Source organism: Drosophila arizonae, chromosome 5 (genome assembly GCF_054131065.1).
Source record: "Drosophila arizonae isolate 15081-1271.41 chromosome 5, UAZ_ARI_1.0, whole genome shotgun sequence".
Lineage (NCBI taxonomy): Eukaryota > Metazoa > Arthropoda > Insecta > Diptera > Drosophilidae > Drosophila > Drosophila arizonae.
Window position 1 is genome coordinate 26,139,096 of NC_142925.1, and position 11,646 is coordinate 26,150,741.

General features: G+C 47.7%; 2 protein-coding genes across 2 annotated transcripts in view; one reads left to right on the plus strand and one right to left on the minus strand.

Moving 5' to 3' along the window:
* Positions 1-4,943, plus strand: part of sli (slit guidance ligand) — a 41,703-nt gene extending 36,760 nt beyond the window's left edge. The window contains 1 exon segment of the mRNA XM_089471158.1: positions 482-4,943. Within this exon segment, the coding sequence (XP_089327284.1) occupies positions 482-2,785 (2,304 nt within the window). The 3' untranslated portion in view covers positions 2,786-4,943.
* A 667-nt stretch (positions 4,944-5,610) lies between these two features.
* On the minus strand, positions 5,611-11,616 carry Nup214 (nuclear pore complex protein Nup214). Its single transcript, XM_018011403.2, has 8 exons — positions 11,350-11,616; positions 11,128-11,266; positions 9,304-11,063; positions 9,065-9,246; positions 8,668-9,009; positions 7,377-8,608; positions 5,787-7,311; positions 5,611-5,723 (listed from the first exon to the last, which is right to left on the minus strand). The coding sequence occupies exons 1-8, from the start codon at positions 11,383-11,385 to the stop codon at positions 5,699-5,701; spliced, it is 5,241 nt and encodes a 1,746-aa protein (XP_017866892.1). The 5' UTR covers positions 11,386-11,616; the 3' UTR covers positions 5,611-5,698.
* Between the last annotated feature and the right edge of the window lie 30 nt (positions 11,617-11,646).

An 11,646-nucleotide genomic window follows, 5' to 3' on the forward strand; every position in this document is an offset into this window, starting at 1 on the left:
AAGCACAAGTCTCTAGACATTAAATGCGTTTTTTACAAATTGGGCGAATTGGCGCCCATATAGACTTCATATGTATATACACAGTAAATCTGAAGTCTCCAGGTCTAATAGTATTCCAATGAGGCCGAAAAACAAAATCAATTTTTCGATTATTCTCGATGAAAAAGTTATCGGATGATTTATCGACGGACGGACGGACAGACGGACAGGACTATATCGACTCAGCTCGTCGCGCTGATCAAGAATATATATACTTTGTGGGGTCTGCCACGCCTCCTTCTGCCCGTTACATACTTTTTCACAAAACCATTATACCCAGATTTCCCATTTTCAATGGGCTCAGGGTATAAAAAGTAACCAAAAAAGTAACCACTTAATTGTATTCATAAAAGAATATTTACAATATTTACAATATTTATCCAGTGTTATATAAAACCAATTAATTATGACGTAATCACCTGATTCACTTTTCTTTCAACAGGTGCGCATGGTATGCAGCAACAACCGCAAATATATCAAGAACTTGGATATTGTGCGCAAGTGCGGGTGCACCAAGAAATGCTACTGACTGAAAGATGCGACTACCCCATTGCTTATACGAAGCAATAGCAGCTTAGATGTTAGTTTAGGAACACAATTAAACTTAACTTATAATATGAGTAACAACAATAATAACAGTAACTCTAATAATGATGATAATAGTAGTAGAAATAGTAGCAGTAGCAGTAGCAGTAGCAGTAGTATTAACCTTAGTCTTAAGCCGCATAGCAGTAGATTTAATGGCACGGGGCAGCAGCAGCTGGGCGTGGCTGCTGCTGACGAGAGACAGGAGGCGGCTTCGGCTGCGATGGATGGCGAGGATGACTATGCCATGGAGGACATTGAGGCGGACACAGAACGCATGCAAGCGGACCTCCATGGCGAGGACGTAGACGATGATGATGATGACGAGGTGATGAGCTTATTTGCAGATGATGACGATGAAGATGAGGATGATGATAATGAAGATAAAGATGATGAGTATGATGAGGATGATGAGGAACCGGAGCAGTTGCCAGATCCCAAGAGTCTTATCTCAGCAACAGCCCAACAGCAGCCGCAGTTGAGTGCCGAAGAAGAAGACATGGGCTATGACGAGGACGATGAGCGTCTGGCCTTGGAGCGACCCCGCACAACGCGCCCGCGTGCCGACGAGGAGCATTTCGTGAATGAAGAGGGCAGCGGCGCCGGCGGCGGCGCAGGCTACAAGTCACGCTTCAGGCCAAACAACAGCTACAGGCAACTGCACCTGGAGAATATTCGGAAGAAGCTGCTCACAGAGAGTCAGCAGCAGGAGCCGGCTGTGGCGGTGGCCGTGCCGAGCACTGCGATTGATCTGCGCGAGAGCAGCGGCCATTTTGCTAACGATGATGAGGATGGCGAGGATAACGATGACGGTGTCGATGATGAATACCCTGACAATGGCGACAGCGCTGGCTTCTTTGGGTCGCAACGCTCGAAGAGCAACTCCGGCTCGAATCATTATTTCCGCAAGAATAGCAATGATGCGATCAAAATTATATCCACGCCCCTGGGCAAGGTGGGCATTGTCTATCAGCAGACGCCCACCGATGCCGATGGGGACCAGCAGCAGCATCAGCTGCATGCGAACAAGCAGCTGGACAAGCAGGCGCCGCAGAAGCCAGCGACACAGTTCACAGACTTCGATGCATTGTCACCGGATCCGGAGAGCAGTCATCGTTTTCCGTCGCCACATCCGAAAATAACGCCCGTACTAACACCCGATGGCAAGGTGGCGCTGCTTTATCGCGGTGATTCGGAGAGCTCCAAGTACGAGCCCATACGCAACCTCACGCATAAGTTCACCAGCTCCAGCTCTGCTAAGTCAGCATCCGAGCAGGCCAAGGGGAACAGTGACGACTCCTCGGACGACTCCTCCGACGACTCGGTCTACACGGACAGCGAGGACGAGAGCGCAGGAGACAGACCAGTTCCAGCCCCGGGCTCAGCTGTGACTCCTAAGCCAATGCAGCCCGAGATACTGGAACCGCCGGCCCATGCTCCAAACGGTGGCAGCTTCATAATACGACCCACCTCTGATTCACTGCTCCCCATGATCAATCGGCCCTTGTCCGAGGTGCTGGGCATCAAGAAAAATCAGTTCCAAGAGACGCGTGTGCGTGATCACATGCCCATGCTGGGCGTCACTGAGGCAACACCCCGCTCTCTACTTGCTCAGCCCGCACAAGAAGCCGAGCGCAAGCCGAGCAGCAGCCTGCACTTCCTCACAAAGGTCAATCTGGCCGAATACCCCACTTCCAAGCAGCAGTTGCCGCACTCGCTGGGCCAACTGCCCACAGGACGTGACTTTGACTTCAGTCTGGATAATACCATGCTGGACGAGAGATCGCGCGTGCGTGAGCTGGAGCGGCAGCGGGAGCGGGAGCGAGAGCACAATGAAGCCACCAGCAAAGGCGCCACCGAAGCTCACACAATTGCCAACGAACAGTTGCTGTCCAAAACGGAGGTCATCAACTTGGCCATAATACCGCAATTCGATGAAGACATGGAGAGTCTGCAGCGCTTGCACGAGAGCAGCGGGCTGGGCAGCCGGCGTCACCACCGAACGCGCCATCGCCACCGGCAGACAGACGAGGAACTGTCTGGCATTCATTGCGTCATGCAGGTCATGATGGGCATTGCTGCCGTATCCACAGTTTTTGGAATGCTTGGCACCTTCTTTAAGCAGCGCATTCTCGATCAGCTGCGTCTGATGCACTGGTAGTACAACAATGGGTATTCGATCCGCTTCGAATACCTTCCCGAACCCAATCCGAACGTAAATCCTCGAGAAGCACAGACTCATCAGACTCATCATCATTATCATCATCATTATCAACATTATTATCATCATTTGTTGTTCTGATCTACTTCTCTAACCCACTCTGACTACTAGCACAGGAGGCACAACTTTTACCCCTTAATACTACTACTACTGCGCTCACTCTATATGGCCTCCACAAACATACATATATATATACATATATCATATGTCATATTTATATTCATATATACACATATATACTCTCTATTAGGTAGATCTGGAAAACTGTCGTCCGCTTTAGATATAAATTCGCCAACTTCCTTTAAACTAACTCTAAATATTGTTGACAAACTGTTAAGATAATGTTAACTCATTAACAGCATTATTTTGGTTAAAGTGTCAAAAACATCAAGTAATCTTTCCCTTTTACGTAAGGCTGTTAACGTCATCATTTACAGTTAAATGACTGATACTGTTAATACCACCATGTTAACTATATATTAACAGCAGAGACTACATTGAAACAGTCTCTCGTTGTCACATTAATAATTTAACAATTGTGTTAACATTATTTAAATTTTATTATCTTCAAGTTTTCCACTTCTGCTCTCTATATATACAGACATACATATATCAAATCAAACATTTATGCAAACTTTTTTTTGTCCCTAGGAGCGTCCCTGCTTTTGCATTTTCCCATACTTCTAGTATACTTCCGCTTCTTATATATAAAATATATATACATATACAATATTTATATACTTACTAGCAAGCTACCCAGGCGATGTACATATAAAAGCACACATTAACTGAAAACTATACGACTATATGTATATGAACGCAACTGTAGCCCCTGCCAAAAATCTAAGGATATTTGAACTTTCCTCTCTTTTTCCCCAACTTGTTTTCGTATTTCCAAACCTGTTTTCCCGTTTAATCAATTTCAAAACATTCACACACACACATACACACATGGTCGAGCGTACAAGCTTTAAGCAAGTCATTGCATGTGCCACGCCCACGTCGCCAAAGCACGCCCACAAATAAATGCCCCGCCCAAAAAAATAAATATATATATATATTTAAAAAGATGATATATAAGAACATTCCCTCGCCTGCGTCCTGTCAAAGAGAATCGAATTGTAGCAACAGTTTCCTTTTGTAGATAGAATACAGTTGTTTAAAAAATTAAAACGATAACGATAACCGATAAAAACAATGAAACGATAATACGAAAACTTCAAAATCAGCTGCACACCACAATATGTAACGGTCGTTTTAAACGCGCCGTGCATTCAAAGAAACGAGTAAAAACGGTAATACTAATGATAAGCATGCTTAACGAAATTCTGTTTAAGTTAGTAAGTTGCTCAATAACAAAAACAAGCAAGCAAATGAAATGAAAACAAAACCAAGAACAAAATGCTTACGAATTTTCAACAATTGTTGCAAAGTGTTTTTCTAGCATTAGTGTAAAAAATAATAGAAATTGGATGATAATAATAAAAAGTAATAATAATAATAATATTAACTGTAACTAAATGTGTGCTAAACGTAACTAACAAATGAGAAGCAAACAAACTAAAAAAAAGTAAAGAAAATCCTAAACATAAATCGGATAACAAACATCTAAGCTGGGTAGTCGCATGTAAATCTCTAACAATTAACAATTACCAACCTAAGTTAGACCTAATTAAATATTATAAAGTATAAAAAAAGAAAACAAATTACGAATTGCATTTAAAGAACCTACACCTAAATCTAAACCTAAACCTTTATATATAAATATATATACATAATTATTTATACTAATCTATATATGTATGCTATATGTATGTATAACTCTATGTATGTAAAATGTTTTTGTCTATTTTTCACTATTTATACATATGCTATATACGACATATACTATTTGTAAACGTTCGCGTTCGCCTTTATTTCGTCAACGTTTTTGTTTAGTTCTGTCCTTACATGCTATATATACGTATATCCATGTATGAATATGTACTACATATATATTTTTATTAATGTATAACTATGCGCACTAATTATATGCATATTATTGTATATGTGTAACCAATCGAAAATTAAATGTGTAACAGCTGTTGCTAAACGTTAACTTCAGTTCCGTTTTTATCATTATTATAAACTATGATTATTATTATTATTGTTTTTCTGTCTTGGCCTTGAGCCCTAAAGGAAATCGATGGCTAAATCCAACTTACAAAAGAAAGTTCAAAAAGAAAATAACATTTTCGACATAACATTATAGGCACATCGAATGCTTTAATTTCCGTGTGTAATATTTATTTGATAATAAAAATGATAAATATGTTCAACAATACCGTGCAGTTTTTTTCTGATTTGTTTTATACATATGTATATTTTAATCCCAGTCTCAAACCCGTTCTTCAAAGTCGTGGATATGTCCTTCTGGGTGCCAGTCCAGTATTGTGGCGGCATTTAGTTAAAGTCAAAAGCATTTATCACCAGGAGCAGGAGGTTTCGTCTCCGGATGACCCCACAAGTTGGTATATTTCGTCTGTGGCGTACGCGTATTTGTTGTCGCTGTGACGTTTGAATGGGACCGTAAGGAATATTTGTTTCTATATTAGTCTACGAAATTATGAAACTATCATTCAAACCGTAAATTTGTTTTCGAGACTGCTCCAAATGTGCCAACTCTTCCCAGCTCAAAAAGTTACACTTTCTCCAAGTCCAGCAGATTATGCACGAGAAGAGTTTTCCAACTGTTCGATTAAAATTAAAAGGAAAGTCACTTATGCTTATGCTTATAGATACATATATGATCAAAGTTTATTCAATTCAATTCACATTCAAAGTCATCGCTTAAGGACAAACAAGGCAATCAATTCATCGATAGGTCATGAAGGAGGAGCTGTGGAATGAAATCAGAAATGAAGAGTCAGATACCCAATTCGAAAACAGAGAGATCACTTACCCGCCATAGCTTGGCTTCTGGTTGTTCGGGTTGCTTGTTTGGGCCAAGTTGCCAAAGGACAGACCTGTGTCGGTGCCACCGAGCGTTTCAAAGATATTACCCTCTGGCGGCTTAGCTGGAGCACCAAAAGCTGGAGGAGCTACGATTCCGGAGCTGGTTCCAAACGTGCCGAAGCCCTTGGGACTACCAAATGTGGGCGCGCCACCAAATGTGGGGCTTGCGCCAAAGGCAGGACTACCGCCAAACACGGGCTTGGCGCCAAAGGCAACAGTGGGCGGTTGAGTTTGCTGCTGAGGCGAGCCAAACCCGGATTGAGCTACCGAGTTGCCACCGCTCTGGCCAAAGACGCCGCCACCGCCAAAAGCGCCAGGCGTAGGTGTTGTTTGGCTGAAGCTGCCAAAGCCACCAGAGCTACTGCAACCCCCAAAGATGGAACCTCCTGAGGAAATTGGCGAGGTTGTACTGGCAGCGCCACCGAAAATTGAGCCGCCTCCACCAAAGGCCGATGGCTGAGTTTGGGCAGAGCTGGCATTGCCAAAAAGATTTCCGCCACCAGAGGCAGCCGACTGACCAAATACACTCTGCCCAAAGATGGGCCCAGAGGGCGCAGCGGCTGGAGGACTTTGCGTGTTATTGCCAGCGCCACCAAAAATGGAGGATCCGCCAACAGCACCGCCGCCAAAGAGCGAAGGACTGCCAGCACTGCTGCCACCACCAAAAATGGAGCCGCCACTGGCAGCAGTGCCAAAACCGGAGGGCTTTAGAGCCGTAGCTTGCCCAAAAATGCTGCCGCCAGAACTGGCGCCGGTGGCAGCGGGTGCGGCAGGTGAACTGCCAAATGGCAACGGGTTGCTCGTCGCTGCAGCCGCGAAAAGACCAGTGGGAGGTGCAGCTGAGCTGGTAGCAAAGACGCTTGCCTCCGGCTTGGGCACATTGCCAAAAATATTGCCCGACGGCGGCTGCGAAACACTAGCTGCAGTATGAGCAGTGACTCCAAACGGACTGCTGACCGTTGTAGCGGGGGCAAAGGCGTTCGACCCACCAAAAACTGAGCCAGGTGTACTGCTCGTCACGGATGTGGCTGAGCTGGTTGCTGCTGTAGAGCCACCAGATGCGCTTGTCGCGCCCAGGTTGCTGAAGGAATTCGCGAATGAGAAGCTGCTGCCTGGTGCAGCAGCTGCATTCGTGCTGCTGACTCCCATAGCTGTGGAAGTGGGTGCTGTTGTGGCACCAGCAATTGTCGCTGCAGATGTACTTGGAGTTGCAACTGGTGTTCCTGATGGCGTTGGCAATGCAACTGTAGGAGTAGCTGTAGCTGCTGTTGGTGCTGCTGATGCTAATGCTGACCCTGTAGACGTTGCTGTTGTCGTTGTTGCTAGTGTTGCTGCTGGTTGGCTAACTGCAACACCAGAGCTGACTGCGCCACCAAACAAACTCTTGCTGGCATCGCCCGCGGCGGAAACAGCTGGAAAGCTGCTAGTGGCGCTTTGACGGAAACCACTAAAGATGTTGGCCGGTGCAGTGACTGTGATTGGAATAACAGAAGATTAACAAAAATTGAGCAAGGAGTTTCAAGTTAGAATTACTCACCTGCTGCGTTGTCCTTAGTCTGGGGTTTGCATATGTTCACAGAGCCAAATAAATTGTCGATGGGCAGAGCACTGCTGGTGGTAATGGATGCAGCAGACGAAGTGGTGCTGCCCGCACTGCTGGAACTGGCTGCATCGCTGCCTGCAGCAGGATTAGCAACTGTAGCTGCTTCTGTCACAGTGGGCGCAGCTGTTGTAGCGGGCTTGCTGCTGCTTGCGGTTGTCGTGGTTGCCGCTTGAGGAGCAGCCGCTGGAGCAGCTGCGGGCGCAGAAGTAGTAGCTGCAAAGAGTGAGCCGCCAAAGCCACCAAAGCTGAAGGTCGAACTTCCGCCGCCAACAGTGCTGCCCGCATTGCTGCCAAAGCCAGAGAAGCTGAATGGCTTAGCAGCTGGCTCAGATTTTGCTGCGCCGCTGCTTGGTGCCTGAGTCTTCGCAGACTCGGTAACAGCAGCCGCGGGGGCTGACAGATCCACAGGCGGTGGCATATCCTTTTTAGTCTCTGCCGGCTTCACACTCACTTCCTTGGGGGGTGTAGCTGATGGCTGATGGCTGAGATTGCCAAAGCCCGCAAAGGGAGAGGGGGCAGCCGCAGCTGGACTTTGCGACGTGGACGTCGCACTTTGGTCGCCAAAAGACATCATGGGCTTCGCCCCACCAAAGCTGAATGGCGCAGCGCCACCACCAGCGCCACCAAAGAATGATGATTTGGGCTGTGCAGCCTCGCCAGTGCTCACCGTAGTCGTGGTCACCGTCGACGCCGTAGTTTTCACAAACGGACTGCTCTGGCTGAAGCTGAACGACGACGGCGCAGGCGTAGGCGCCAATGCAGGTGCCACAGCAGGTACGCTCTGCGCCTTCTCCCCGGCAGCAGTGCCTGCCGGCTTGGAGGTGGTGGGTTTGGAGGCCGTGGGTTTGGCCAGCTGCGTGGGCACTGCAGCAGCTGCCTGAGTCGCCTTGTGAGCCACAGCTGGCTTAGCGCGCGCAGCTGCAGTGGTGGCTGCGGCTGCTTGCGTCTCTGTCTTTTTCTTGAGCTCTGCTTTGAGCTTTGTCTCCAAAATCACTTCCGACTTAAGACCCACACGATCCGGCCTCTGTGGACGGATGACGGTCACGGGGCGCTGCTGCAGCAGCTGTCGTATGCTCTTGAGCTTCTGCTGCGAGAGCTTGGCGCGGTTTGTGTCCACCACATGGCTCAAATTCATGGAGAGTATGGAGTCCGCCAAAGTGTCGATGCTGTCGCGAAAGCAATGGGGTAATAAAAGATATTTACATTCAATATACTGTATACACACGCTTCATTAGTACGATTGCGACTGGACTCCTGGTTTAACATGGCGGACTGCAGCAATCCGCGCTCCTTTAGTTTCGATTTAATGTTGTTCAGCAGGATGCGCTGATCGGAGGTCGAGTTCTGTAGACGCGTCAAACGCTGATAGATGCCTTCCAAACAGGGCATATTCATTTTGGACTTGGAATTGCGACGCAGCACGTCCTGGTACTGCTCCCATTGAGCGTCGATTTGCTGCTGAACCTGCTGCAGCTGCGCCTGGTTGGCAGCCAAGTAGCTCTGCAGTCGGGATAGTATACGACGGCCAGCTGCATCAAAGTTTGTGGAAGTCATCAGGCGCGTTATGCTGAAAAGAATTTTACATGGAATTGTAGACAAGCACTGTTGGCTCTCCCACTCACTCTGGCTTCTTGAAGACCTCTAGCTTGGCGCGACAGTCGGCGGTCATAACATAGGCTTCGCTCAGAGCATGACGCAACCCCTGAACATCCAGCTCGAAGTCTACATCGTTCGCTTGATCGTTTAGCTCTTGCAGATCCTCCAGTCGCTTGGCATAGGACTTGATCGTGGATGGCGACTCAATCTATGAACAAGTTTTCATTCTTGTATTACATATGACACAGAGCGGCATAAGTCTTACCTGAGCAAGTAGGGCTCGTGTCTGCTGCTTTTGCTGCTCGATCTGCTCAGTGAACGCGCTGATCTGCACGTTCATGATCTCTACGATCACATCGTCCACTTCGCCCGCGCTGAAATCCGAGCTCTTGCTCGCCGCCGGCGGCTGCTTCGGGGTAGCAGTGGCAGCGGGAGCGGGCGTGAAAATAGGCGGCACTGTATAAAGAGGTTTGCTGCTGCTGTTGCCCTTATTGGCAACAGACGCGGCCGATGGCATGGTCGAGAGTGGCTGAGCAGGCTGAGCAGGAGCAGCTGCCTTCAAGTTGCTAAAGCCTGGTGCACTGTTGCCCCCGACTGGCAGGCTAAACATAGATGTCGATGCCGTGGGTGCAGCTTTGCCCGCTCCAAAGCCGCCAAAGCTGGGCGCAGGCAACGAATTGGCTGCAGCAGCGCCGAAGTTAAGCGAGGCAGTGGAACCACTGCTAAACGTGGACGGCATTTTGTTGGCCTCGCTGGCAGCAAAGCCAGCAAACATCGACGACGGCTTATCCTTCGTGGGCGCCGGAGTGGAAGTGACTATGTTGGATGTGAAGGCAAAGGACATGTCTTGAAGGGGGGCGGGCGTACTGGCCTCTACTGGAGCTGCAGGCGCTGCAGGTGCAACTGCTGCTGACGCAGCTGCTGGTGGCTGCTGCTCGGCGCCCAATAGAGCATCCAGTGTAACAAATTTTCCTGAAGTGTCCGCCAAGGGCGGCGGCGGAGAACAAATGGAAACGGCTCCCGGCTGTAGATTGAGAAAGTTAAAGGTGAGCAAGGTGCCATCGGTGCCTAGGACATGGACCATTGGCATGGTGGGCAGCTGTTGGTCGTTGATGCTGAGCTGATGTGTGCTGGAGATGTCCATGGCGAAGCCCAATGGGAATGTCTCCTCCTGTGTAGCTTCGCTCAGCGGCATCTCAATGCGCGCCTCGTCCAGCAACGTTAGCTGCTGCCAGCTGGGCGTATCGCCCGCCTCCGAGGTGCCCAGTACTCCGACTTCCACGCCGTTTGCAGAGCTAACCAAGAGAAGATTCCACTGGGGCACATGCGTGAATTGGAACTGATGACTGCGTGGTCCATTTAGACTGTAGCAAATGTCGTAGTAGTTCGTATAGGTGGGCACGCCCGCCTTGGGTGCATTAACTATGTACAAGGCAGGGTTACAGTCTTCGCCCTGCTGCAAGAAGATCACAGCAAACTGGAACGTGGACAACCAGTGCACGGCAATCGTGTCGAAGGGGCCATCGTGCACATTAGGTGGGCAAGGCAGCGTCTTGGCAGGTGTTAGATCCGGCTTGAACTGTTGCAGGCGACCACTGGGAAAGCCGAGCACCAGCTGCTTGCCCTTGGGCGACCAGCAGCCGCACTTCACCTGCTGACTCTTGTCCAGCGAATGCAGCTCGAAATTGCCGCCATCCTTTAGAGCATACATTGCCAATCCTCCGTTGCTTAGCACCACAGCCAAGCTGTTAGGAAGCACTGGATTCCACAGCAGCTGCAACCCGAGGACATTATCCTCGGGAGCTAATCGTATATTATACACGATTCGAACCTCGGGGCTCATAAAAGACTGCACGGCATATATGGGCAGCATGCTGGTGCCATTCGGTTGCGTATAGTTAATGGCCAGCAGGTTTCCATCGGCGCTGCAGGATATGATGTTGGGCTTATTAGGTAGATTGACGAGTCGCGCCAAAGGCTGCTTTCCGCTCGTCTTGGCTGCAGCTATATCCTTAACGATGATGACTATCAATCAGAGATTACTTCAAATTAGTGTGTTTCAAAAACTAACAAGAAATAGTGAAAATACTTTTTAATTCCGGCGCATTGGGATTGCCGGCAAAGAGCAGTCCACGACTGCTGGAGACTGCTAATAGATTAACGTTGCTGCGCGGATCGCCACATTTTCGAAACGCCAAAAACTTGTCGTGCAATTTGAATTGAATTTCCTGGAAATAGAGCATTCAGCAAAATAAATAAAATGAAATTATATATACATACATAGCCATTTATAAAAAAGCTATCGGCATACCTGTGTGTCTTTACAGTTGGGTGCATTTTGCGCCATTTTTACGTGAGGTGTGTGGCTGCCTTTACACGTCCTTTAATAGACAAGCTGCTAATATTTTCCAGTAAACTAAATATTTCTTAATCAATTGACCGATAAATATAATTACGACATTGTATATATCAAATACAAATAAAATCTAATCAATTAAATTTGCAAACAACGTGTTGCCGATGGTACTTTACTTAATGTCGGCAAGAAGCCAACTATCGATAAGAATGATCAAAATTATTTCAATATCAATAGGTAAAGAAAATTATC